The sequence below is a fragment of the Psittacula echo genome (genome assembly GCF_963264785.1).
Source record: "Psittacula echo genome assembly, chromosome: 21".
Classification (NCBI taxonomy): domain Eukaryota; kingdom Metazoa; phylum Chordata; class Aves; order Psittaciformes; family Psittacidae; genus Psittacula; species Psittacula echo.
The window spans coordinates 514,554-541,374 of record NC_137757.1 but is presented as its reverse complement, the minus strand read 5'-3'; the positions used below and the strand labels follow the sequence as shown (position 1 = coordinate 541,374).

General features: G+C 50.7%; 2 protein-coding genes across 7 annotated transcripts in view; both read left to right on the top strand.

Annotated features, from left to right (window-relative positions):
- Positions 1-392: 392 nt before the first annotated feature.
- Positions 393-6,419, top strand: CNKSR1 (connector enhancer of kinase suppressor of Ras 1; the record flags this gene model as incomplete). The annotated part of the gene is made up of 21 exons (XM_080632334.1): positions 393-444; positions 686-843; positions 1,010-1,200; positions 1,285-1,369; positions 1,597-1,638; positions 1,724-1,954; positions 2,028-2,087; positions 2,376-2,444; positions 2,787-2,906; positions 3,075-3,160; positions 3,634-3,770; positions 3,855-3,979; positions 4,221-4,251; positions 4,362-4,534; positions 4,614-4,687; positions 5,093-5,164; positions 5,254-5,327; positions 5,549-5,613; positions 5,683-5,773; positions 5,956-6,137; positions 6,219-6,419. The coding sequence occupies 21 exons, from the start codon at positions 393-395 to the stop codon at positions 6,417-6,419; spliced, it is 2,319 nt and encodes a 772-aa protein (XP_080488460.1).
- Positions 6,420-8,920: 2,501 nt separating this feature from the next.
- RLF (RLF zinc finger) overlaps positions 8,921-26,821 on the top strand; it is a 31,263-nt gene continuing 13,362 nt past the window's right edge. For 2 of the 6 annotated variants that reach the window (XM_080632295.1, XM_080632293.1), the window contains exons 1-2: positions 23,070-23,192; positions 25,090-25,222. Coding sequence is in view for 3 of the 6 variants with exons in the window: in XM_080632296.1 (XP_080488422.1) it covers positions 9,004-9,216; positions 14,268-14,422; positions 19,007-19,088; positions 25,090-25,222 (583 nt within the window). In the remaining 3 variants the exon portion in view is untranslated. Of the gene's footprint in view, positions 9,217-14,267; positions 14,423-19,006; positions 19,089-22,456; positions 23,193-25,089; positions 25,223-26,821 lie in introns of those variants that run through there. The other 4 variants (XM_080632296.1, XM_080632291.1, XM_080632292.1 and 1 more) reach the window with 4 other exon arrangements.

Here is a 26,821-nt window from a genome sequence, read left to right as displayed (position 1 = left end):
GGGCTGTGGGGCTGCCCCTGCCTCACCTGCAAAGGCAGTGGTGCGAACTGTGCCCCCGAGGGCTCTGTGAAGCCAAGCCTCGCACCCACAGGGCCGCTGGCTCCGGTTGTGCTGGGCCTCGGTCCTCACCGCATGCCCTGCCTGGGGAGGGGGAGCTGGGGCTGGGGGCGCACCCCGGGGCGGTGGCGCTGCCCTGAGCAGGGCCCGGCTCCCGTTTGTCCCCGTGGGTTTGGGCCGTGACTCACGGAGGCGCGCCCGGGCCTCGCCCCGCAGGCCCGCGCTTGGGCCGTCCCGGGCCGCCGCGGTGAGCGGCGCGCGTGTGCGCCAATGGGGCCGCCCGGCGCTGGCGCAGGTGAGCGGCCGCTCCCGCCGCCCGTTCCGGCCTGGCCGCCATGGAGCCCGTGGGCACCTGGGGCCCGGAGCAGGCAGCGGCCTGGCTCCGAGGTGAGCGCCGCGGCTGAGCCCGGGGGGGGGTTACCCATGAGCTCCTTCCCGTCCCACAGCCCTCGTCCCTGGCCCCTGGATCCAGCCGGGTTTGGGGGGGTCTGGCCATGTCTGCCGTCTGGGCTGAGGCCAGCTCCGCGCCCTGCATGGAGAGGGCCCTGCCAGCAGCCGGGCATCACCCGCGCAGGGGCTCACAGGGACACTGTGCTGGGGTGCCCCGACTCAGTACGGCCTTGGGCAGGGCTGGACGGCGCCGTGCAAGGGTACCCCTTTGAGACGTGGGGGCTGGCGGGGCCCGACCTGCTGGGGCTGTCTGCTGCGTCGCTGGAGGCGCTGGGAGTGCGGCGCCTGGGGCACCAGGAGCTGCTGCTGGAGGCCGTGGAGCAGCTCCGTGCCCTGGTGAGTGCTGGCACCCATGGGTGCTGCGGGGCTCCCGCGGTGGGAGGAGGGATATGGGTGCACCCCGGGGTGGGTGGAGAGGGGGTTTGGGGCACCCCCCGTTGGTGCAGGTGGGGATGTGGAAGCTCCCTGGAGACCCCCAGTGCCCTCATCCGTGTCCCCGCAGGAAGCGGGGCTGGCGAGCACCAGCTTGCGGACACTGACGGAGAGGCTGCAGGAGCTGGCGCAGGGCACCCAGAGCTTGGTGCTGGGGGGGCTGCCGGCGGGGGCTGCCCCCCGGCCGCCCTCCCTCGCCCTCCTGGCTCGTGTCGTCGACCTGGTCAGGGCTGCCAAGGGGCTCTTCTCCTGGCTCAACAGGTCTGGGGTGGGTAAGGGCAGCCATGGGTGCTGGGTGCCCCCCACGCCTGGGGCTGAGCTCTCTGCCCCCCCTTCCCTACCCAGGTACCTCTTCTCCACCCTCAACGACTTTTCAGCCAGCCAGGACATCGTCCTGCTCTGCGCCCAGCTGGCAGAGACGCTGCAGGCGGTGGGTGCCCAGGGTGGTTGTGCTGCCCCAAGGCCATGGTGATGGGCGTGATGCTGGGGTGGGGTAGAGCCAGCCCCTGCTCTCCTGTCCCCCCAAAGCTCTGCCTGCTGGAGTGGGGGCAAGGAGGGATGTGGTGCACGACGGGGTTCCCTGTGGGGCCTCCCCAGCTGGGATGGAAGGGGGCTAAGCCATCGCGTCCTGCTCAGCCCCATGTCTTGCCTCCCCAGGACTGTCCTGCGGCCAAGAGGGACAGCCGGATCCTGCAGATTGTAAGTGCTGGGTGAGGAGGGATTGGCAGGCACGGGGGTCCTAATGCTGCCACAGCCCCTCCTCAGCCCCCGCTGTCACCCGCAGTGCCAGCACATCGTGGGCATCTGTGAGAGCATCGTGGGCTGCAGCCCCCCGGCACTGCTGGACCGCAGGGCTGTGCTGCAGCGTGTGGTGCTGCAAGGCAGTCCCCCCATGTCCCCTGACACCCTGACGCTGCCCTCCAGCCCGTGGGGGAGCCCCCCGACGTCCCCTGACACCCTAACGCCACCCTCTGAGCCCCTGGGGAGCACCCCCCAACTCCTCACTGCTCCACTGGTGAGTCCCCACCGCCCTGGTGCCCCCCAAGTGCCTGGCATCCCTCTCACACCTCCCTCCTGTCCCCTCCCAGGGCCTCAAGATCACCTCCACCACCTCCCGCCTGCACTTTGTGTCTGCAGCTACCTCGGAGGTGAGTGAGGGGCTCCCTTCCCCGCCTCTCTCCCCACCGTGTCCCTCAGTCACCCACTTCTAGCTCCTGCTGTGGGGGTTCCACCCCTCCCAGTCCCGAGCTGGGGCAGGCTGCCTGCAGCTAAGACCATGCAGCCAGGAGAGCGCAGCCAGGAGAGCACAGCCTGGCCCGTGGTGGGAGCCCCCCTGCACCCCAGCCCTACCAGCTGGTGCTGTGCCAGTTCAGGTGCTGGTTAATGGTTAACCCCTGCCTGCCGGTTACCCCAATCCCACCCTGCCTCTGCCCTAGGCCCTGGCTGCCCACAGGGGCCTCATCCTGCCCGGAGATGAGATCGTGCAGGTCAATGAGCAGATTGTGGTGAGCTGGAGAACAAGGGTGGTGCTGGTTTCAGCAGTCATGGATGAAGTCATGGATGGGGAGCTGCAGGGCTGGAAGGATTTGGGGAACACAGGGCCTGTGGGCAGAAGGTTTTTGGGGGGACATGAGATATGCAGCTGGGAGGGTTTGGAGGGGGGTGACACAGGAGCTGTGTCCTGCACAGTGCAGGAGCCATGGCTGGGAAAGCTCTGGGGGTCACAGAAGCCACTGCCTGGGAAGGTTTGGGGGATGCGGGAGCCATGGGAGTGCATAGGGCTGGGAGGCCATGGGGCAGTGTGGGGCTGTGTGTGTCCCCTGTGGTTCACCAGGCAGTGCGTGCAGGTGGGTTGGACGCGCGTCAGCCTGGCAAAGAAGCTGCTGGAGAACGTGAGCAAGGTGACGCTGGTGCTGAAGAAGATCCCCCTCGACCTGCCCGACTCCCCGTCCTCTCCCAGGCAGCAGGTGAGTGATCCCAGCACTCCCAGTACAGCCCAGTGCCACACTGGGCTATGCTGGGAACACCGCAGGGATCCTTGGAGCTGGAGCATCTCCCATCACATTGGTGGTCCCTCAAGCTCTGGGGGTCCGTGGCGGGATGTCACCTGGGCCTGACACTCCATCCATCCGCAGCTCCTGGAAGCATTTCTGGATGCTGCAGATTCCACCAGCACCAGAAGCAGTGAGTGCCCAGGCAGCCCCGTGTCCCTGACTTCTAGGTGAGCCCAGTGCCCTGGCATCCCGACTCCTCCAGCCCAGCCACCATGGAGCTGCTCCAAAGCCTCTTCCCAGCTCTTCCTGGCAGGAGAGGTGCCGGCAGTGCAGTCGCTGCTGCAAGTGTGCTGGGAAGCTGCCAGTGGTCTTAAGGAATGGAAAAAAAAGCGGTTGTGTTTGTAACTCCTTCCCTTGGTAACGTTTTAATGGGGTTGGGACTATATTTAGACGTGACTTTTCTCCTCTCCCAGAATGGAAAGGCGTGCATGGAGCCGGTAGCAGGAGCCGCCAGGCTGGGCCCTGACCCTGCTGGTGGAGCTGGTGCTGAGCCTCTGCTGCCGTTGCCTCCAGCCCCCCTCCTCCTTGGGCAGGGAGAATTGTGGGTGCCCGAGCAAGCGTGGGGCTGGCTGGAGCCCAGTAGTGGGACCCCCACAGTGCTCAGGGGGATTTGAAGCTTAAGGATCCCTTTTTCCTCCAGTGCTGCTGCTGCTGACTTTGACTCCGGGCCAGACTCTGCACTGGACCCTGTCACGGACGAAGAGGCAGGAGAGGACAAGCAGAGCTCAAGGCTGCCCAGAGTGGCTGGGGGAGAGCTGCCAGCACTGCCCTGCTATGGTAGGAGGGGAGCACAGGAGGTACCTGGGGTGCAGCGGTTTCTCCCCTGGCACAGGAAGCTGCAGCCCTGATTGCTGTGTGCAGGTGCTGCAGAGGAGGTGGCGCAGGAGAGTGGCTCCCCACCAGGCACCCTTGCTGCAGAGCTCAGCCCCATGGCAGCCCCTGTGGAGGTGGCTGGGGGTGCAGACCTCAGCCAGCACCCTCGGGAGGTGAGAACTGGTGGGAGAGGAGCGCTGAGCCTGGCGGGGGGGGACAGACACTAGGAGGACATTGTTAGAGCTGGGCGGCAGAATGCCCGTGCTGGGGTGAGCTCTCTGCTGAGGGGAGTGCAAGCTGGGGGTGCCTAAGGGGCTGTGGGTACTGCTGGGGGGGAGTTGGGGTTATCTAATGCTGCTCTGCCCTTACCCCTCTGCGTTGTCCCTAAGCACTTGTCTCTGTTTCCCCATCCAGGGCAGCCCCCAAAGAGGACGCAGACCAAAAGGTGAGCGGGACCCTGTTGGGGCTGGTGTGCACAGGGGCTGGAGGCTCCCCTAGCCTCTGCCTCCTGCTGCCCCCCCCTGCTCTTGACCCCCCCAATGCCTTGGCTGGCAGGAGTGGCGACCAGGCTGAGCCGCCGGCGGGTCTCGTGCCGGGACCTGGGCCGGGTGGACTGCGATGGCTGGCTCCTCAAGAAGAAGGATCACGGGGGCTTCATGGCCCAGAAGTGGAAGCGGTGCTGGTTTGTGCTGAAGGGCCACACACTTTACTGGTACCATCACCCCAACGTGAGTGGCACCCCCGGGTCCTTGGGGTTCCTGTCCCCAGCACTCGCACGGGTGCTGGACACAGCTGCCTCCCGTGCAGGATGAGAAGGCTGCAGGACTCGTCAACGTGGCCACCTATGACCTGGAGAGCACAAGGGAGCAGAAGAAGAAATAGTGAGTGGGGTCTGTCTCGCCATGGACCTCCTGGCTGGTGGTGGAAGGGGGTGGGTGATGATGTCCCAGGGGCACGTGCTGAAGAGGCCTCCTGGGTACCACCTGCATGTCCCCGTGGGCCTGATAGGGTCCCCGTGGGTCTGGTGGTGTCCCCACAGGGCTGCAGGACTGGCCATCCCGCAGCATGGGAGCCCCTGCTCTGAGCAATATGTGCGTTGTGCTACTGGTGTTACCTGGGACAAGAATGAGCACCAGAGCAGCTTCAATGGCAAGGAAAAGCCCGAACTCTGGGGCTGGGTTGGGATGGTGGGGCTGTGACAGGAAAGGCTGGATGTGGGCTCAGGACTGGCTCTGGTGCTGGGTCACCACAGCAGCAAAAGCCGCTGCCTGTTTGCCTTGCTCCAGCGTGTTCCAGCTCTGCCATCAGAGGTACAAGCCCTTCATCTTCGCTGCAGAAACACTGGCTGATTTGAGCATGTGAGTAATGCACCAGCCAGTGCCCACCAGTGCTGGTCCCACGGCACGGGGCTGGCCATGACCTGTCTGTGTGTCCTTTCTTTCCCCAGGTGGGTCAGTCACTTAATAACAGCCAAAACAAAGTACACGCTGGCCCACCAGTTGGTCCCAGACAGGGAGGAAGGTAACCAGCCCTTCTCTTCCCTGGGGGAGATGGGAACCCTGCAGAGACGTTCTGGTGGGACAGCCATGCCCGGTCCATCATTCCCATCATCTGGGGGAGATGTGGGGAATGCTCCCTGAGGGAAGGCCTGGGGTGATGCTGAGCCCTGGGGAGGGCTGGGGGGGGGGCAGCAGGGGCTTCCCACTCCCTCTGCTGTCACTGTCCTCCCCTTTCACCTCCAGACTGCTACAGTGAGACAGAAGCCGAGGACCCTGATGATGAGTCCCCCAGGCCTGGCTGGGACCTGGTGAGTCGCCCTTGGGGACACCCTAGGGAGGGGATGGAGGATCCTTGTCTCACCCCATCTCTCCCTCAGCCAAGGAAAAGGTTGCAAAATGCCCCAGAGAAAGCCCAGCTCCTCCCAGCTTGCAGTGAGCCCGGCAGCCCCCAGCCCTGCGCATCCACGGGTGAGTGCTGGGGGGTGACATCTGACACCTTGTGTGCACCCTTTGATCCAAGTTAGGACCTCCCTTCTGGTGTGTGTGTGTGCTGGGGCGAGCGTGTGTCACTTGAGTTGGGATGTGCCTGGGTGTGAACCATGTAGTGCCTTGGGATTGGGGGCTGAAACACTGCCCCTTTCCTCACCCAGAACCCAGTGGGGAGGACCTCGAGTGCCTGATGCGGTGCCTGAAGCAGGGGGGGGTGTCCCTGATGGGGCGGCAGCAGGTCCTGACGCGGGAGCAGTACCGCACGTCCTTCATCCGCCGCAGCAAGAACCCCCTCATCAACGCCAAGGTGCACACGGTGCGGGCCCTGCAAAGCACGCTCAAGGTGGGAGCCTTCGGCCCCCTCACCCCGCAGAGCACCCTGCCCATGGGTGGCCGCCCCAGAACAACCCCTCTTTCTCAGCAGGCGAAGCTGGCGGAGCTGCAGGCCCTGGAGCAGCTGCTCAGCGATGCTGCGCTCACCTCAGAGAGGTTCTCCCGCTGGAAGGAGGAGCACCAGGAGCTGTACCAGGAGCTGCGGGAGTGCTGGGCAGGGCGGCAGGGCCAGGACCATGACAGGGGGCTTGGGGCCGAGCGTGGCCTCCTCCAGGAAGGGGCTGAACCCTGAACCCCCCCCCGGTTTGTCTGGCAGTGCTGTGGGAGCAGAGCGGGTGCTCTGCCCATGCAGGGGGGTGTGCGGAACATGGGTGACGTTTCTGAAGGCTCAGCCCCCAGCATGGACCTGCTGCAGGACAAGAGGCTCCTGCTCCATCCGCCTCCCTTGGCTGGGACCTGCACTGACAGGAGTGACTCTTCTCAAGGTGTTTTGCCTTGCCTGCGTGTTGGAAAAGGGGCTGCTGAGGACATCGGATAGACCAAGGCTGCAGATCCCCACTGGGCTTTGGCCTATCCCTTATGCTAACCCTCCATCGCTCCACATTTTTCCCCTCAATCTCTCCATTTTCCTCTCTCATTACACTTCTGTCCTGCTTCCCATCCCTCTCATTCCCAATATCCCCTTTTCTAGCTCTTTGTGCCACGCTTCTCTCTCTACGCCACCTTGGATGCCTCAGAAACTAGCTGCCAAAGTGCAAATGTCCATCCTCTGCTCCTAAGCCTTAGGGGCCAGGACAGGAAGCTGGTGCTGGGCATCACCTGCAGATGGTGAGCTCCGGAACAGTGCCACCACCATGGCAATCCACCCTTGCTTTGCCACCTAAAACTCCACCTGGGTACTGCCTCCTCAAGTGCCCTAGAGCCCAGCTCCTAAAGTGCCTGCATCAGCCCCTGTGCCCTCCCTAAACACCCAATGCAGACCTGCTAACCTGAAATAAAATGGTTTCATGTAAGGATATGTGCTGATGGACGCGCTGCTGAACCCCAACCCATCCCGAAGCTCTCGCTGGAGAAGAAAAACCCTGAGCTGCTCTAAATGGAAAAACCAAACCCAAAAAGCTCACAGGGCTCAAAGCCATCACAAGACTGAAGGAACAGCAGAGGCCAAGAGCTGAATGAGCTCCCTAGCGAGCGCCTGGGCCTCAGGTACGCTAGGCCCCACCACCCTCCCACATTGCATGGGGCAAGGGGAACACCACCACCTGGGATAAAAGCAGCCAGAGCACGCAGTGCACATTCACACATGTGCAGGATGTTTATGGCTGCTGAAGGGAACAACCAAGAAAGCAACTTGTCTTCAAAGGAGCAACATTCCCTTTTCCCTATAGCCATAACTGGTACCCTGGTGAGGGGTCGAGCTGTGTCGTTACACCTCACATTCTGGGGTCTTCATAGGAAAAGATATACTGCTTAAAACAACCTAAACCTCCAAACACCCTCAGGAGCCCTGGAGCACGGCTCAGAGTGCAGACACCCAGGCCCTGCTCCCACAGCGGAGGTGCAGGACACAAAGCTGCATTGGCTCATGTCCTTGCCAGGTCACTCTCCATCATGTTTGAAAAGCTGTGGCAGACAAAGGGGAAACCTCACACCCATTTCTATCTATACATATACATATATATGTTTGCATATATATATGTAATATATATACATATATGTGGCTGTACTATGAAAAGGGCTTGTAAACAGCCAGTGGCAAGGGGTTGTTAAATCCCAAGTACCCCCCATGGGACAGAGCATGGGCTAAGGACAATGCCCTGGCCCTAAGGGCCTTTAGTGTTTCCCCAAGGTAAAGGTTTCTCTTCCAACTACTTCAGTGGTTCCCATACACATATGTCAGTATAAACATGTATTTTATCTATCCATATATACGGGTGACCTGGTTTAGTGTGTGGTGTCCCTGCCCATGGCAGGAGGGTTGGAACTGCATCATCTTAAAGTCCTTTCCAACCCTGTCTATTTTATGATTCTATGTATGCATTTAAACACATATAAGTGTGAAGGCATACAAACCCACATAAAATGCATCATCTCTGTCAAACACAGGGATATACCCTCAAATCCTCCACCGCCCTCCGTGCAATGTCCGCTATTTGCCTTCAGGTGTACTCAAGTCTCCACGTTTCCCCTCTGCCTGTCCAGTCCGTCCTGTTGCTGGAGGATAAATCACAGAACCATAGAGTTACGTTGGAAAAGACCTTTAAGGTTACAAAGTCCAACCCTACCCCAGCGCTGCCAAGGCCACCCCTAACCCATGGCACTGAGGCCTCGTCTCCACGGGCTGTGCACACTTGCAGGGCCGGTGACCGCAGCCGTGCCCTGGGCAGCCTGTGCCAATGCCTGAGCACCCTCTGCGGAAGGAGTTGTTCCTCAGCTCCGGCCTGCTTGCAGCGCCCTGCCCCTGCCGCACTTCAGCAGGGGAGCAGGACCGATACCGCGGGAGCGAGCGGAGGGACGGGCAAAGGCCCTTCCACAAGGATTTGTCCCGCTCGCCCCGTTCCTGTCACCGAATCCGCGGTTGAGGGGAGCCCCAGGCACGGATTCAAGGGTTCCCCCCGGTGACGAGGCCGAACCGCGGCTAGTGCCGGATCCGGGTCCCGCCGGGGCTCCGGGCGCTGCCGGTACCGGACCCGCGCCCCCCTCACCGGGTGTATGGGGGGGAGGTGTGCTGCCCGCTGCGTCACGTGACGCCGCTGGCCCTGCCCCTCGCGCTGCCCGTGGTAGCGGAGCTGGCAGCGGCGGGTCAGTGCGGACGCACGACGCGCGCGCCAGGCAGCGTCACGTGCCCCCGCGTCACGTGACGCCGTCCCGGGACGATGAGGTCAGCGGCTGCGAGTCACGTGATCGCTGCCTACGCGCAGTGGGGCCGGGTGCAGATGGCGGACGCCGAGGCCGAGGCGGCTCCGCGGCCTGAGATGCCGCGGGTGGTGGCGGCGCTGCGGGCCCGCCTCTGGCAGCTGCAGGCCGAGCTCCGAGAGCAGGAGGTGTCGGAGCCCTCGTCCCGCAACTACTGCCGCGGCTTCTGCCAGGTACGCGCCGCGCAGGGCTGGGCCGCGCTGCGGGCCGGGGGCCGGGCGGCGGGGGTCGGGGCCGGGGCGGGCCTTCCCCTCGCACGGCGGAAGGGGAATCCCGGTCTGGGGGCGCCGCTCGCTGCGTCCGCGGGCGCTCCGGTGCTGGGGCCCTTGCACCGGGAAAGGCTCTGGCCTCCGGCAGGGCCTCGGGCCGGGGCAGCTGGTGGCGGCCACACCGCGCTCTCGGTGCGGTCTTGGCTCCGCTCCTGGACCTTCGCGTTGCTTCTTGTTTTCTTTCGTGCCTGGGGATCGGAACCGTGTGTTTGGTCTTGATCGGGATCTGCCGTGGAATGAGCGATCCGTGCTGGTCGGCGGGGGCCTGCCGTGGTGTGAGGGCACTGAATGAGCTGCTGTGGGCTGGTGATCTTGTCCGAATACTTGCTTAATGCAGCTCAGGCTGAGGATCAGCAATGTCTGAATTGAGCCAGAAGAAGAGCTGAATTGGATTAAAATCGCGGTGATAGTCAGAACTTATTCTTAAATAAACTCTTACAGTGGTTCATTAGTTTTTGCTTCCACCACACCATCACTTACCATGGAGCTCTAAGGCTGTATAATTGTTGCTGGGTTGGAGAGCTGTCCTTCTTGAAGCAGAAGAGATTGTGCTTTCTAAAATGCAGCATAAAATCTGGTTTATAAGCTAGTTTAACCAGCTTCATCTCATGCAGCCGTTGTGTTTGAATGGAGATTGGCAAAACTGGGTACCAGATGAGACCAAAAGAATCCTCCTGGTGCTTTATAGATAAGTGACGTTCCCCTTCACAGTCCTGGGTTTTACATCCACAGCTTGTGTGCTTTGCCATCCCATGCTGGGAGGATGCGTAGCTCATCCCTTACCACAACAACAGAAGGAGTCTGTTAGGTTTCAGAACTCTTGTTTCTCGAACTGCAGGATGTTGCTGTTGCCTACTGCTGGGTATGGCCCAAGTGAAGCCAGCTGTTACCATCTGTGATCCTGCATTGACACAGAGCCCAGGATAACCTGGGTGGCTTCCTCTCTTGCTGAAACTGTTTCCAGTGGCATTCATTGTATCAGAGGGGATATTCAGCTAACACTTAGTAGAGGTTCTCAGGATGGTCAGCATCTGCAGGCATCCAGTCACTGCGTTAGTTTGATACAGAGGAAGCTTTAGAGGTATTTGATGGAAGACTGTTCTCTTACCTAAAAAACCAAGCAAAAAACCCCACCAAAGGCTGTTGCTCAGAAAATGTGCACCTCTTCAGGCCTTTGTGCTGACGTTAATGGTGGTCTTGTTTTAGAGCTCTGTGATAATCCAGATAAAAATGAAAGCCATCTATCCCAGGTTGCCATCAGTTTGGGACATTTCTGGTTGTCTTGACACCAAGAGATACAGTGAGAAAGGTGAAATGGTTACTCTGTGGTGCAGAAACTTTGAGCTTGAATTTGTGGTGTTATTGTGCAACCACTGTGTTTAGGAGGTACTTGGACATCTTGGTTTCTCCTTCTGACTGGGGATGTTTGTGGCTGTTGCACTGAGTTTGAGAGAGAGAACGTAAAAATAACTTCAGGTCTGCCCCTATGAAATTGAAGGAGCTCAACTTAATTCTGTATTAATGACTTGGAGGGTACCACTGGTGTCTTGTCACAACCTTGTTAAGCTACAGCAGAACATGCCTAGAGAGAAGCTGAACTTAACTGGCCTTAAATACAATCTGGGGAAGTAGCTGTGATGAGGGTCATCGCCATGGATGTGCCATCATCCTGTGTGTACGTCTGTGGTAAGGTCCTAAGAGGTATTTTGTTTGCCATGGAAGTTCCTAAAGTTGCCAGGACACAGCTGAATCAGTAGCTCTCCTATGCTTTGAGCTGTCCGGATGCTCTGTTTTATTACATATAAACCCGTGCTGCCATGTGCAGCTTTCCAGTAGCTCTTCCAGTGATGCTGGATGGCATGATTGCCTTGAAGATCCCTCTTTTTTGAGCAGGGGAGTAACACTGGTGTCCAGGGTAATACATCAACGAAACTCATGAATCCTAAATAGTGGCTTGGCTCTGCAGTTTTATACTGTCCAAGCATGAATGCTTTGCATATCCACCTTAGGAAAAACCTGCTTGTTGGGGAGCTCCATGTGAACACTGTGTGCGTGAGCTTGTGCTATGGAGAAAGTTACCAGTGAAGCAGATGATGCAGGACATCAAAGCATCCCATCTGCCAATACCCAACATGTGCTGGCTTTCTGCAGTGATTAAAGGTGACGCAGTTGAGGACTGTCAGTTGCAATCTGGTGTTTTTAAGAAGTGGAAGTTGTTGTTTGGTTGGTTTCTTGTCTGTGTTTTTGGGTTTTTTCCCTTAAAAGCTGTAATAACAGGTCAGGCAACTTGGCCGTGTTTAAATAGGTTCTCAGCAAGAAATTGATGCTTCAGAAGTAATGCAGCTAAGCAGGTATCCCAGCATTGCAGGACATGAGGACCTGGGCTCCTCTGTAGATGACATGGTAGGTGGATGCGTGTGACCTCAGAGCTTTGCACCCCACTCACGGTTTAGATGTGTGATTGTAGTCAAAGGAAAGAGGCTAGGATAAAGCTTAAGTGGTTGTGTGTTAACCAGACTTAAAATGCTGGAATACTCTCTTCAGGTAATTAGACTGTAAGGCAGTAATTGGTTATGAAACTGTCACCTGACTGTGCTTTCAGCGCGTGGGTTATGTATTCCTGACAAGTTCAAAATGATCCGATTTTAGCTTTATAGACTGCCAGGAAAAGTCTGTAGTGGACTGCTGAACTTGTATTGCTTGTGAAATAGCAAAACGGGCTTTTGAGAGCCTCTGTAATAGAGTTACTGCGTTTTGCTTATTTATTAGTACACTAATACTAATAGCACAAGAATGTTCAAACCCATGTATCTTTGAAGTTCAAGCTGTTAATAAGCCTCTTGTCTTGAACCTGTCTCACACACTGAAACCAGCAGTGCTCGTCTCTGGGGGAAGGTTCTGATAAATGGCTACTCAATGCATTGCTAATATTAGCTGCAGGACTCTTGGTCTCTGCTGGGATTGCACTCAAGCAATGGTGCAGCATTTCCTAGTAAGTTTGTTTAATCTTAGGGAACATTCTGCCATGTTTTACGGGTTTATGCAGAGCAGATAGTTGATGATCTCAGGGTCTATCAAAATAATTCAGTACTAAATTTGGCTTTTTAAATAGATTGGTTTTAATGGGTGTATTTTTAGAGAAGTGCAGAGTTTTGAAGGTTTGATTTGTTTCTGTAGTTGCTACAAGAGCCTTACTGCTGGGTATACTAAACATGATAGTCATCAATTGGGTCTCTCTAGGGACTACAGCTTGACAGCCTTCGAATGTAATTTAATGCTTCTCATGCCGTATGTAATTTGAGTTATATGGGCAAATCCTTCATTAAGCTGTTAGAGAAGCACTTAGGCTGGGTTAGTTAACTAGTCATTGCTTCTGCTAATGATCTTTGTGCTTTGTTTAAGGAGGATCCTTGTACGCTTTCAATCTTCCCTTTCCTTATGTCTGTAACTATTAACGTTGTGTGGTCTTTTGGAGAGTTTGTACCTTTTATTCGCCTGAGAGTTGTGTTAGTGAGTTCTAGGAGCATAACCTATGAATTGGGCTTGATTTTTTACTGATGCTTCAATGGTAATTTTTATAGAGTGTGTTTTTTCTCTTAAACATCACACATGGTTGTGGCAGTCTGATGGATATCTGCATTTGATTTCTACCCTAAGGCTAGTTGTTGTACAATTAGATCACTGACATGATTCCAAATAGCCCACAAAATAGTGTGAGGTTGGCCACTTATTTCTTGCTGTGTTCAAAGTTAGGCTTCACCTTAGAGGCTTCTGACTGTTATGACCACACTTGGTTTTAGTAAGCTCATTGTAGGGTCATCAGTAGTGTCTTCCTTCCAGTCACAATCTGGTATGATCCTATGTGTGTGTTTATAGGTGTTAAAATAAATTCTTTGACAGAGTCCCAACTTGAAGTAATTTGAAGCCTGATATGACCTGGTCATCCTCCTGGGACATTTTGGCTTGTATTGAATGATAGGATGGAGCACTCTGAACTTCTTTTCCATACGGTCTTGGCCCTAGGAGTTGCACAAAGCACAGTCATCATCTTCACTGGTTTGTGTTTTCTTTGCAGCTGGTACCTTGTCTGGCTTAGGGAGGGTGCAGCATGAGAGAGGGATTGTAACTGGTAAGAACACAGGGATAATGCTGTGGAGTTGCAGGAGGACATGCATAAAGATGCGTTCCTTATGAACAAGCTGGCAGTGGAGCTGAGGTGTCCTTAGCTCAGTGCCCTGCTTGCTCCCAATATTCCTTTACAACTGTAGGAAAACACCATGGTGGCATAGCGAAGTTTTATAAAGGTTGGAAGATAACTACTGCCATCCCTGTGCTGATCTTTGAAATGACTGTTATTTCTCTTTAAACTGTCTACATTTTCCATTGCTTCTTCATTGCTGCCTCTGGGTAATGTAGGATTGCTGTGGGCAAGTAGTAAAATGTAGGATAATTCCGCATGTGAAAACTGACTACATAAAAAGGTCTGATGTGGGTTCTGTATCCCCTTGTAACGGCTGCATCTTTAAAATGCCACAACTGGAGGGTTTGTTCTTCCTCTTGAACCTCTCGCATGTTTGTCTGCATTCTCACTATAAATAAAGATTGCAGTGTGACATGTGTGCTTCTGTCTCCATAGCAGTCGAAGCGGGGTGCAGAACTCCTCCCTGGTTTTTGAACTAAACAGTTCACGTTGTGCCAACTGCATCCAGCTTGCTCCTCAATAGGAATTCCGATAACTTGATCAAAAATAACAAAATACATGCAATCATTTTTATTTTTTAATGAAAGGGAGAACTTTGCAGGGGAAAAGCTACGATTTGATTTCTCCTTCAGAGTGAAAGTTGCTCATTTGCAGGAATTCTTCCACTGCGTGTGTTTGATATTGCATACTGATATTTGGTTTGTAGCAGAAAGTGGGTGATGAGAACCTCTAATGCTAACTCCTTTTCTTTCAGACACTGCTGCAGTATGCTGGCAGTCGGGGTGCATCCGAACACGTTTTACCTTTTCTGGAAGTATATCGAATCTCCATCCAAAGCTTTGCTAATGCACGACCTTACTTGACTACCGAATGTGAAGATGTTCTTCTGGTACTTGGCAGGCTGGTGCTGTAAGTTTTAAGTTGGTACATTATCTTATTAATAAATAAATGCGAATATGTACTTTATAAATGAAAGAACAAGTTGTTGAAATAATGTGAGGCTTCATTTGACAACTGTGTTTATGATTTATTATCGTTGATTATGATTGAATGTCTTAAGAACTGGGGTTTTTTTACCATACCACAAAGATGTACTTGAATATTGTTAATGGATGTGACCAAGTGGTAAGGCTTTGTTCTGCTCTGTCAGGATAATCAGGCAGGTACTGAAATCCTGAAAATAAGAATAATTTTCTGTAGAAAAAGCTTAGTGCGGTCCTCATGGAACAGAAGCTTTAATATTAGACCTCCATGCAAGGATTAATAAACCTATATCACTTGCTGTGTGGTTGCTGCTGTCAGTGTCCTCTCAACATGTTCCTTTCTGAAAAGGATGAGCTGGTTTGTATTTATGGCAAGCAAGTTGTGCATGTGGGCTGTTGCTGCAGGATAGCAAAATGGAACACAGTAGTTCAGCCTGAGCTTTTTGACATGTGCCAGTAGGCATGACTTAAAGCACAGCAATTCCTGGAACAAAAGAGACAACTGTTTTACAGGCCATCAGCTAAGTTGCAGTAAGTTGTAGTGCCTCGAAGGCTGTTGGAAGTGGGAAGCAGCTATTTGTGATTGAAAAGAGTAGCCTGGGGCCTTTCACACACATTGGAGGAGAATAAGTTGCTACCCTTGACCTGCAAAGGTAACTTGATGTGCCGGTCATTCCTTGCTGGTAAGGTTTTATTCGAAGAGGGAGGGTGAAGATCTGAAACTGTGAGTATAAAGGTCACCATGAAGTAAAAGTAATTCTAGGACAGTTTTTCAGGGGGCTGTTTTCTCTTTGTTGTCAGGAGCTTACTCACTTTGTGGTCTGAAATCAGATGTTCTTTTCGAGAAGGATTTTACAATGAGCTCCTTGGTCAGATGTGGGTTTTTTTGTGGTGTTCTAACTTTCAATCAAAGCTCAGAACCAGCTATCTCTGTTTGACGCCTTCAATTCTTTACACGGGTTTTTTTGAGTTAGGAGAAATATGTGAACTAGGAGTGATTTTTATTTTTCTATTTAATCCTTTATAAAGAAGGAAACCCACTGAAATCAGGGAAGGTCTGTCTTGTCTTCTCAATAGCGAAACTGAAGACTTCAGCTGCTAAATCCTTTACCTGGTACATAATACAAAATATCTGAATTGCTTTTGCAGACTGTCCCTTTATGGATAAAGTATTCTCATCTTCACTTATTAGCTTGTGTATTCTGCCTGTTTCCCGCTCATGTCCCGTAAAACCTTGTCTTTCACTCTTTGTATGCAGGTCATCCATCCCTGGTGCACTTTCTATGCGTTTTGCCACTGTTAGATAACTTGAGGCAGGAATCCCAATTCTTTGTCAAAATCGCTTTTCTCTTGTTGAGAAAAATCTGGATCGTCTGCTAATCTGGCTTCTTCTGCCTTTCAGTGAGAGGAGTTTGTTTGCTGTTCCTTTTATATTCAGATAACTTTGTGCTGGAGGACAGAGCAAGGCTGACTTGCTGGAATCTCCCCTGTTCTTGTTATGATTACATTTGAGAGGAATCTAAAGAATGATAAAGACAATGCGAGGTTGCAGATAGGGTGAGGTAAACAGCATAACTGAAGTCAGCTCTCCCATGGTTTTATTTTACATAAGAGTTTCCAAGGAAGGGGGAGAGGAGTTAGAGGAGGGATTTAAAGGTGAAAGTTAAGTTCCGTGACGGAGGAAGCTGTTGTTTGGTTAGGGACGTGGAAGTGTCCTGTTGCCTTGTAACTGCAATTGTTGGGTTGGGTTTTGCCTTGCATACTGTATATTTTCAGACCTGAAGCCCAATGACAAATGAAACAAGCGAGCTTCCTGTTGTAAAGCAAAAGTGCTCTACTTGCTACTTCCCTTCCAACATCCCTCCCAGAGAAGGGGGGAAGAACTCAGCAGGGTGAGCCACTAATAGCAAAACTCAGCGTTGCTGTGGTTTTCTTTGCCACCTGACCAGTTGTGTGCTCACAGTAAATGTGACCTGACGTAGAGACTGTGCCACCCATAAGAAACATGATGCAGGTGCAGCGTGAGACCTTGTTGGACCACTCTCTCGCTAATGTTAGGAAATAAAAGGAAAGCTGGGAATGCTGCCTCCTGTAGTTTGCAGATTTGGCAGATGATTGTGGTGGAACAGGAATGTTCTTGGCCATGGACATACAGGGACAGACCTGCCTTGGTCAAGTAGAACTTGGACGTCTTGTTTCCACAGCCCAAAGAACAACACGTTCCTCTCACACCACACCCCTGCTCCCCCCAGTAGTACCATACCAAAGGTATTGCCTCTCTAGAAAAACTAATAACGATTTAACCCTCTGAAATGTGTCTGTCCCTGAGATGCGGTGAGCTGGCTGTCCCCAGGCATCTCAGGAAGCTGATCTTTCTCTCAGGCTTCTGCAAGTGCTCTTCTTTCTGAGCGTGCTGTGTGAGGGGGATGGTGCGTTCATGTTACCAGCAGTAGGACCAAAATGCTTTAAAAATCTCATTTCAGCTAATTTTTTTCCACTGTCCAGGTAGCACCTTAAGGGTTAAGTATAGAGAAATGATGTCTAAAACCTTGCTTTGCCATTTTGTTGAAACCTGACCTTTTACTTAACCAATATAGCCATGAAAAAGTAATATTCTAGAAGAAGTATTTCCAGGAATTAAGCTTGGAAGTAGATAGGATTGGTTGACTTGTAGTCTGAAGATGAGCTGTGCATCAAAGGCTCTCCACAAGCACATTGACCATGAAGTTTGCAAACGTTTTATTTGTTGCCGATAGTCTCTGTATGATGTCCATGAAAACTGGACACGCAGCAGGTCCCTCTTTGGGTTTGTTTGAAGGGGGTTTGCTGTGGTCCTCCCCTTCCTGCAGACACAGAACACCCCAGGAGCAGGGCAGGATGCCCACCAGCCTACGAGCGAGTGCCAAACCTACCCAGACGGAATGAAGAGATCACCATTAAGAACCTCCAGCAAATGTGAAAGAGCTTTTGTTCTAGACAGACTCGAAAGATCCAATACTTCTTCCCTGCATTAAACCAAAGCAAGGTGTTGTCTGTACCCCCTCCTTACCCTAATCCAAATTTAATTCCCTTCGAAGGGAAAGGGTGAAAAAAGATCTGTATCCTACCTGTGGTCTGTCCAAATACAGAAAGAAACCTCTTGACTCAAAGAGAGAAACTGTCAAATCAGAGCAAGCAGCTGTATAGCTTTGCCACCCTGCCTAGCACCCTCCCATGCAGCCATCCTTAGCTAGCAGGGCAGAAACTATAAATCAAGGTCCTTTCATTCCTTGTTTCTCATTCTGCCAAATTCCCTTTTCCAGTAGCTCATCTGCGTGCATTGTGGCTACAGAGACCATAGCTCACCCCTTTTGCTTTCCCATTAAGTAAAGGCTTTCCAATAACTAAGAATTGGAACAACAACGTGATCAGTTACAAGTTTCTACTTGCTGAAGTGTGTGCACACACACGTGTCAGAGGAGGGCACGTTCCCAGCCCTCTGTTGTGTTAAAATAGAGTTCTGTTACTGTGAGAAATGCTGAAGGTTTTTGATATCTGATAGCGACCACCTGGGTCTGGACATCTGGGCTGTGAATGAGTTGCATTGCCAAGCTTGGGTACCAGGTAAGTCCTGGTTATTGTATGGTACTGAGGCCTATGACAGCTGGAATATCTGACGGTCCTGTTGCCCACTTGTTCGTGGGCCCAGTAGTGATTGAGATCCCAGTGCCTGATGATGGGAATGATGTCTCCGCTGTGTTGTGTAGATAACTGAGCTCCTCAAATACAGCAGCTCCCTGAATTAATGAACTTGGAATTTTATAATCTGATCTAACGCTGATTTAAATTTGAACACCTTTGATGTGTGTTCTCAGTGTGGATGGGGTGTATTTGTGCCTGGTAAGCTTTGCTCTTCGCACCATAGATACTTGAATGCTCCCACCCCTTTATGAAAGATTTATAAGGTGCTTCTAGGAATCTATTCTGCCGGTCGCTTTCTGTGCTGATGCACCTCTTGGTACAGCCGCTGCTTCTAGGTTACTGTTAGGAAAATGTTCTCTAGGTCCCTTTCTCTTCTAATCTGTGTGTCTTCTGTCAAGCTGTTCTTTAGCTTTATTGCCTTACCTGTTTTCAGCACTGACACTGCTAGGTAAAGCTGACTTTCATTCTCACTCCAGGCAAAGAGACCATGAGGGCTCAAATGAGTTTTATTCAAGATGAATGTTAGGATTCTTTTGTGAGACGAAGGAGCAGAAATTCTGTACTGCAGTGTTCTGAGCAACATTGACCAAAATACCTTGGATTGTAAAAGTAGCTGTAATCTCATCCTAGCGAGATTCACACAGTAAAAGGCAGCACTCTTTCCATATGACTCCTGCCTGATTCTGGGGCTATGTCTTGCCTTTGATTTGTGCAGTCAAACATGTTTCAATGTTAGCGTCATTTCTTACCTGAATGCTAAGTAATATGTGCCACAAATGTTCAGAACGTGCTCAAGAACAGCTTGCTTACTTGCCTTTTACTTTTCCAGGAGTTGTTTTGAGCTCCTGCTTTCAGTTCCTGAAAGTGAATTGCCGCATGAGGTGTGGTTGGGATTCCATCAGTCCATACAGGTAAGCGTTCTGAATTTCCTTTTTACAACCTAATAAATAAAGGTGCTGGTGTGTTCCTCCTCTCCTCTCCTTCCACTGAGTTCCACCTGTCCTGGATTGCTGTTTTCCAGGCAGCAAGAACTTCTGAGCAGCAAAAAACTAACTGCAACAACAGTATTGGCAGCCATAGGCTGTAGTTTGTAACTACATAGTCAATGGCAGTTGTAGCAAATCTTGGTCTTTCTAGTGGTTTGTGTGAGAAAAAGACTGAGTTAGATGAGTCTTGCTGTGGTTGTACTAATAGACTCTTCCAGGATGAGGGCCAGATCAGTTGCTGTTCTGATTTTAACTGTGACTGTGATGTGTGGATGTGGTGCTTAGGGTCATGGTTTAGTGGTGGACTAGGCAGTGCTAGGTGTTAACCCCAGCTGCGTTAACAGTTGGACTTGATGGTCTTAAAGATCTTTTCCAATCTAAATGATTCTGTGATTTTATGAGTCCAGTTTTGTTGTCTCTAAGCAAGACCGGGGTAGCCTGTGTGAAATGAAAACAACATGTGAGGTCGTGTGGCTGGAATACAAACACAGACTTTATCCAATGGCGGCAGCAAAAGGATGTGAATACAGGTGAGCAGGTGCTGTAAAATACAAGTGAAAGGATTGGGGCAACAGTCCCCAACAACAGCAATCAAACAACAACAGGGCTCTTGATACATGTAAAGTCAATCTGGGGTTGGAACTCTGGAGAGGTACTATGGGGATGGATGTAATCTGGCCAGTCGAGGAAGATAAAACAGTGCATTCAGAAATGGCTTTAGTGGGAGCAGAGATGTATTGTCATGGGCATTGAATATGGGTTATGGCACAGGGTTCCTTTTAAACCTAACAGAGTGTGAATGCTTCCTTTAGACAAGTTTTGTGTATTGAGGGTGAGTATGAAATGAAAACTTCTGTGACCCTGTAGTAGGTGCTGATAGCACGCAAGTCTGAGCATAAAATGATATGCACAGACTTCCTATATGATCCTAAATGCCACTTACAAAACTCTGCCCTGTGGTTGCATACTTCATAGATACAAATTTAGATCAGTTTGTTGGTTTTCACTGGCATTTTTAAAGTTGTCCCGAGGCTACAACTTGAGCATCTTTTGGCAGCAGCAGACTTGAGTTAGGTCTGCAGTTCACCTGCCTGATCCTACTGGCATTTAGCTGCATGTGAAGTGGGGACTGATTGTGCTTTAAACGTTAAAAACAAGAAGAAACAACCCCACTCCTCCCCTGAAGCTCTTTCTGCTAAATGTGGTTTCCTGATCCAGCTTGCACAGGAAGGAAATACTTGAGAGGAGGAGCAGCTGTGTGAGTGTAAGGGTTGCTTAAGTGATGTTTTCAACTGCTTAAGTACAGACTGAAAACTTTGTATGTTGTAGCTCATGTATTGGTCTCAGTGCTGTTAGTTAGGAGCAGTTTGAGCTCTGGTTACGAACATACAAAGTCACTCACATCTTTAGGGTGCAGCTGTAACAACCCTATGTGAGCGATGCTTCAGTCTCCAAGCCAGAAATCAAGGGTATGATTTTAAGCATCATACCTGGCTATCTTTGCATCTGCAATTAGCACCAACTCTTCTACTGATATCAACAACTGATCTTGATGTGGTCTCACCGGTAGCTTACTTGTTAGCTTTTATAATCAGTTTTAGAAGTAGCTTAGTCTTTAATTATTGATTTTCAGTCAGCAAGTCTGCCAGGAGCTGAGTTGGGCCACAGTTACAGCAGTTAGCTACAAATAAAATCAACATTGGGGCCGTATTTACAGTTACAGTCGTGGTTACTGTGAAGGAAATTGAAATGAAGGTATCAAAACTGCTGGATTGTTGCATTCAGTTGTGAGGCTTTTAACTTCAGTGCTCCTTAGCAGGTGGAATCCTGCAGTCTGGCTGTTTGGAAAGAGCTCCTGATGTGTGCTTTTTCACTCCCTTCTGATGTTGGTTTGGTTTTGGTCTTGTAGCCAGAGAAGAACTAGTGTAGGACAGAAGCACCAGCTCCCACTGAGTGTGCTTTCAGTATGTCCAGTAAACGCATTGAATATGCAGTGCTCTGAAGGTGTCTGTTGTGGAAGAGTCACAAGGGAGTTGGAGTTGGAAGGGAGCTCCAGTTACCTCATCCACCTCTTCATTCAGAGGAAGGGCTATGCTGAATCAGGCTGCTTAGGGCCCTTCCCCACCAAGTTTGAAGTGTCTGTAAGAATGGCGATAGCACAAAGTTCACATACTCCTTTCAAAGCGAGGTATTTGCACAGTGATACGCTTCCCACACACACTTCCCAGACTTTCCTTTTGTGTGACTTGTTGGCTCTGGACAGAAAGAGTCCAGCTCCAACTATCTACTGGGAGTATAGTAAAGATAAGGCAGCTCTATAATTTATAGGCCCTCTGTGGCCTTGGCTGGACTTGCTCTGAGTAGCAGAGGACAGGCACAAGTTTAGTGTTTTACTCCAGTAGAGTCTCAGGAATCCTGGAGGGGAATAAACCCTTTGCCAACCTCCTGGTGATGCTGTGCTTGAAAGTGTTCAGCACAGTTTGCCTGTTTGCATAAGGGCTCACTGCTGACCTCCGCTTTAATTACAGACGCAAGAGGCTGCTTGTGCCACGCTGGAACCTGCAGCTAGCTTGTCACCAGCCTGTACTGACCCCTGGGGTTGTGCCAGATGCAGCATTTGGTGTTTGTCTACATTGAACTTCAGTACGGGCCTGTCAGTGATGTTCTGCAGCCTGGTCAGAGTCAGGTGCTCTCCAAGTTCTGTGCAAGCTGGGAGCTGGCAGAGAACGTGCTTTGTCCCTTTATTCAGACTATTCATTAAGGTGTTAGAAGTTGCAGCTCAGTGTTGGCCACTGGAGGCAGCTGCCAGTTGGTCTCGGTACAATTGGTCACAAGCCTGAGCCTGGCGCTTGAGCTGGTTTTCCCATCTGCATTATTGTGCACTGTTCCATATTTTAACAGTTTGGGTTTAAAGCTACTATGGGAGCCTGCTGGAAGCCTTGCTAAGCCTGATGACTCTAATGTCCTCTGTAGCCTGCTATCACAGAAAGTAGTCAGGTTGCTAAAACGTAACTGGCACTTGGCAAACCCTGGCTGGCCCCAAGTCACGTTTCTGTTCTTCAGGTGCCTGGATGTGCTTTCCAGGAGAAGTTGCCCCATGGTCGGTCTGAGCACAGGTTGTGCTGACTGGGCTTATAGTTCCTCAGGGTCTCCTCCCCTTGGTCTTGAAAACGGACTGGTGGTTTCTTCCAGTCGCTTGGAACCTTCTCCCAGTGGCCGTGACCTTTCAGAGCTGTTATGGGTCTTGGGGTGACATCCCTGATCTCCATCGACACCCTTGGCTTCTGTCTGGTAACATGTCCCAGCATCTCATCTGTTGTGGTGGTTTGTGCCCCTTAGAATCATAGAATAGTCAGGGTTGGAAAGGACCTTAAGATCATCCAGTTCCAACCCCCCTGCCATGGGCACGGACACCTCACACTAAACCATGGCACCCAAGGCCTCATCCAACCTGGCCTTGAGCACTGCCAGGGATGGAGCATTCACAACCTCCCTGGGCAACCCATTCCAGTGCCTCAGCACCCTCTCAGTAAAGAATTTCTTCCTTAGATCCAATCTGAACTTCCCCTGTTTCAGTTTGAACCCGTTACCCCTTGTCCTGTCACTGCAGTCCCTGATGAAGAGTCCCTCCCCAGCATCCAACTCTGACACTAGTCATAGGGTTCAGGAAGGTCAAAGTGCAGACCTTAACAGTAAAACTTGAGGCAAAGTTCCTAAGTACCGTGGCCTCTGTTATTTGATGCCCTGTGTTACGGAGCTGTTCTCAGGTTTCTCTTGAGCTTTCTTTTGCTTTCAGTCATGTTTTCCTCAGCAAAGTGAAGAAGACCGAACAGATGCTCCTGTCCTTCAGTTTGGTCCCCAAGCACCAGGCCCTGGGAGACATGAAGTCTGATGAGCGCCTGAAGGTGGCAGACGGTCAGATAGGATTTTAGGAATGACAACTGATAACTTGTTTTCCTTCCTTCCTCCTTTCCCATCTTGCCTATTACATTGAAGACTGGTTATAGCTGAAATCAAGTCTATTCAAAGGTCAGTCAGGACATTGTTGCTTTAATGTTATGACTAGCATAGGAAGATTAGCCCAGCGATGGAGCACAGTAATACCAGCTTCTGGAATCAAGAATACATTTTGTGCTATCTTATCAGCTACACAGGAACATACAAAATGTGCATTACTTTTCCTTGACTGCCCTGTGCTGCCTGTGACAAGATATCCTACAGATATGCAGGACATGGATACGTATCCCGTGTAGCAGAACACCACCCAGTGTTGTTGCTTATCCTCGAAAATGTCACAATTCACCGTGTGCTAGATGAGCAATCAGGAAGGTGGTTGCTGTAGTGAGCTTTGTGGGGGTATGTGCATCCCCCTCTGGTTCCCTTTTGATTGTTGGAATCTTCTCTTAGTATCTACTGGGAATGATTCTCTTCTAAACACACCTGTGCTCTTGGTTTAGCGCAGGAATTGACCCAGAGTCATCCGGATGCACAGACTCCCTGAAGAGCTCCATACACTTAGTTTCGTGTTGTAGAGATGGGTGGGCTATCCAAGGGATGAATGGATCTGTGTAAACTTGCTGTTGGACACTTTAATTTGGGATTTACCAAGTAGCACATCTGATAGTATGGTTGCTGAGTCATTGGAGAGGAGTCCCATAAGAAACTTGTGAGACTCTGACTTATGAGAGCTATGGATGAAGTAAATGAAACGGTCACTGAAGGAATGTGATTTGCCCTTGGTGAATCTCTTGCTGGGAATAAAGCTTCACTGCTTAGTGGGTAGATGCTTTGCCCAAGAGTTAAATCCAAGCTGTCTTCTCCAGAGGTTTATGCAGTGCAGTTTGCTGCAGTATTAGAAAGGAAATAGGTATATCAAACCATTGAAGTTAGTCTGAAATTAGCATTTGATATTGAACGTGAATATCAAATTTATTAAAGGACATCTAATTGTTAAATAAAAAGATGCCTTTTAGTGTGACTGCTTAATGGGAAAGCCTTGGGTATTTTCATAGCAGAGTCACTTGGTTCCTGAAGGTAACTCAGGAACTTGATTTTGTGTTGCAATGGGGAATGCAGCTTATTGCTGTCTTTTGACAGCCCATGCTACTGGTAACTGGTTACTCTGCTATTCCCAGTGGTTGTAGCATTAGCCCCATGCAATTCTGATCATTTAGAACATGGAATTGCATCTGGCGTATAGAGAGGATACAACAGAGGCTGTTGAAAGCCAGCCTGAGGTTAATGACAGTGTTAGAAGTACTGCCCCCTAAACCCACAGCTCAGTAGAACCAGGGGACATGTCACGTATCAGATCAGTTCTTAAATGTAAGATGTGTTGTAGCTGCTGTGGGAAACAGTTTTACTGACTGTAGGTAAACTGCCTTCATGAGCTTCAGTTGCTGGAATCTCTTTGCATTGCCTTTTTTTCTGCATTAGACCCTAAACTTCTCTCCCTGTGCAATGTCTCATCCTTCACTCCTCAGATTTCCAGAACTGAAAGTGTTAGGGCCCTAATCTCTCGTGGGTGTTGTGCTGTGGGTGCAGGGTTGGTGGATGAACTTCAGCTGGAGGCCTGTTGAGGGTGGAGGGTCTCTGCGTCAGCCTTCACAGCACCAGAACTTGCAGGACTGGAAATGTCTGGATCTTGGAGTGAACGCACTGGGCATGGTTTATTTTGGGAGGAAATTGTGTTCAGTAGAAGGGGGTTTTCATGTTAATAAAGGAAATTATTCATGATCGAGTTTGGTCTGGGTTGGGAGTGTTGTGCATTGCAGAATTACAACTGCAGAACAGGCTTTTTGACTTAAGCCATTCCAGTACTGTCAGTACTTTGAGGTTGGGAAGTTTTGGACAGATAATGTACAATTACATTGGTTTAATTTTTAGCAGAGACTTTTAATGACTTTTTTGTTGTCACATTTTGTAGGATTCCCATGACGCTTTGCTGGAATTTGGGAATAACAACCTCCAAATACTGGTGGATATCACAAGGGAAGGAATATGGAAACATCCAGTTCTTCTCAAAGTTCTATCCCAGCAACCAGTAGAAGCTGAGGAAGGTAAGAAGGTCATTCCAGAGATGATGCATGGGTATTAAGGAATTACTTGGTGCAGTTTTGGTGGGAGCCAGTGATTTGAAGTCAGAAGAGGGCTGTATTGTAAATTGCATTGTGCAGTAGTATTCATGTGTCGCTCTAAAAGGTAGTTCTGATGAAACTGTCTCCTGTCACCCTGAATAATGTGGCCTTGCTAAATCACCTTAGCTTGGGCTCTACTAGGCAGCAATTGGGGTATTTTGAAGCTCCATTTAAAAAAAAATAATCTTTCTTTCCATCACAAAAAAAGGGAAATTTTGCTCCCTGAGGTGGTTTGTTCTTCAGAACTTTGCTTTTGAATGTGCTCCTGAATGCTTCACAGGGAGGAACCGTGCCTCCCCACAGCCTTCAGAGGTATGACAAACGAATGTGGACGGGCAGCCTGAGTGTGGAGGTTTTATTGAGCTCTGGGCTTGGAAGCTCAGTGTGTTTAGACTGTGGAAATAAGATCTTGAGTCAGAAAATGTTGAGAGGTGGGGAGGGAAAGGAGCTTTTAGCATCGCTTCATGGAGTTTTGGAATGTGTTCTCTTAAACTCTTCCTTTACTCACGGAATTGTTTTCATATCTGTTAGTGGTACCATTAAGTACTTGCAGGTATTTCAGTCCCTCCGTTAACAGTACATAAACCACATGTACAGACATGACGATGAGTAATGCTTCACCTGGATAGATGTGTTGAGTAAGCAAGCCTTCTGAGTTCTTCCTTAATGGGGATCTTTGGGCCGGCCACTTGTTGGGATAGCATTCTCTTGCATCAAACAGGATGGAGATGGAAGCGCTGCTTTCCTTGATAAATTTGAAGCACAGTGGCATGTACAGATGTAAATTTTAACAGAGGAGGCTTGTTTCCTAGCAACTGGAGAGCTTATTCCCAGCTTTTTCTACCTTCTCTGTTGAGGTTACTTTAATGTGAAGTGTCGGCTGTGTCAAGAGTTTACTGCTCAGAGGTTTTCCTCTCAAAAATGGAATCTAGCACCATAGACTTGAATCTTAAATCTATATTTAGAAAATAAAACCTATATAGGAAATAAAATCTAATGGCCCATTAAGCAAACTTCTGCAGAATACCAGTGAGTCTCACTACGACCATGTAGTACGTAGTTGGCCCCCGAAATGGGTTTTCTGTTTAGGTGCACTTTGAAAACCTTCTCCTAACCGGTGTAGTGTCTGTCAGAAGATGATGTTCTTTTATTTGGACAAGAATTTAAGTGCAGAAAGCACGAGATTGTTCTTGCCTTGCATTGAGTACAGTCGTCTCTCAGAAATTCTATACTACTGATTTCTTAGCTCCCCATCTCGCCCAGTAAGATACTCACATAGTGGAAATGTCTTTATGCAATGGTTCTTCCACTAAGATGTTATCCTAAAGCAAACTTTCCTTTTTGACTAACCCAGAGTAAATGACAGGCTTCACAGGCAGCTGGTTGACTACAGCTGCTGCAGGACACCCGTTCTAATGGGTTTTGTCAGAACATCTCAGACATTTCCATCCTTCTTTCTACAGGTCATCAGACAATTTGTTTCTTGTCGATATGTTTTGTTGCATGCAGTGTAAGAATGTA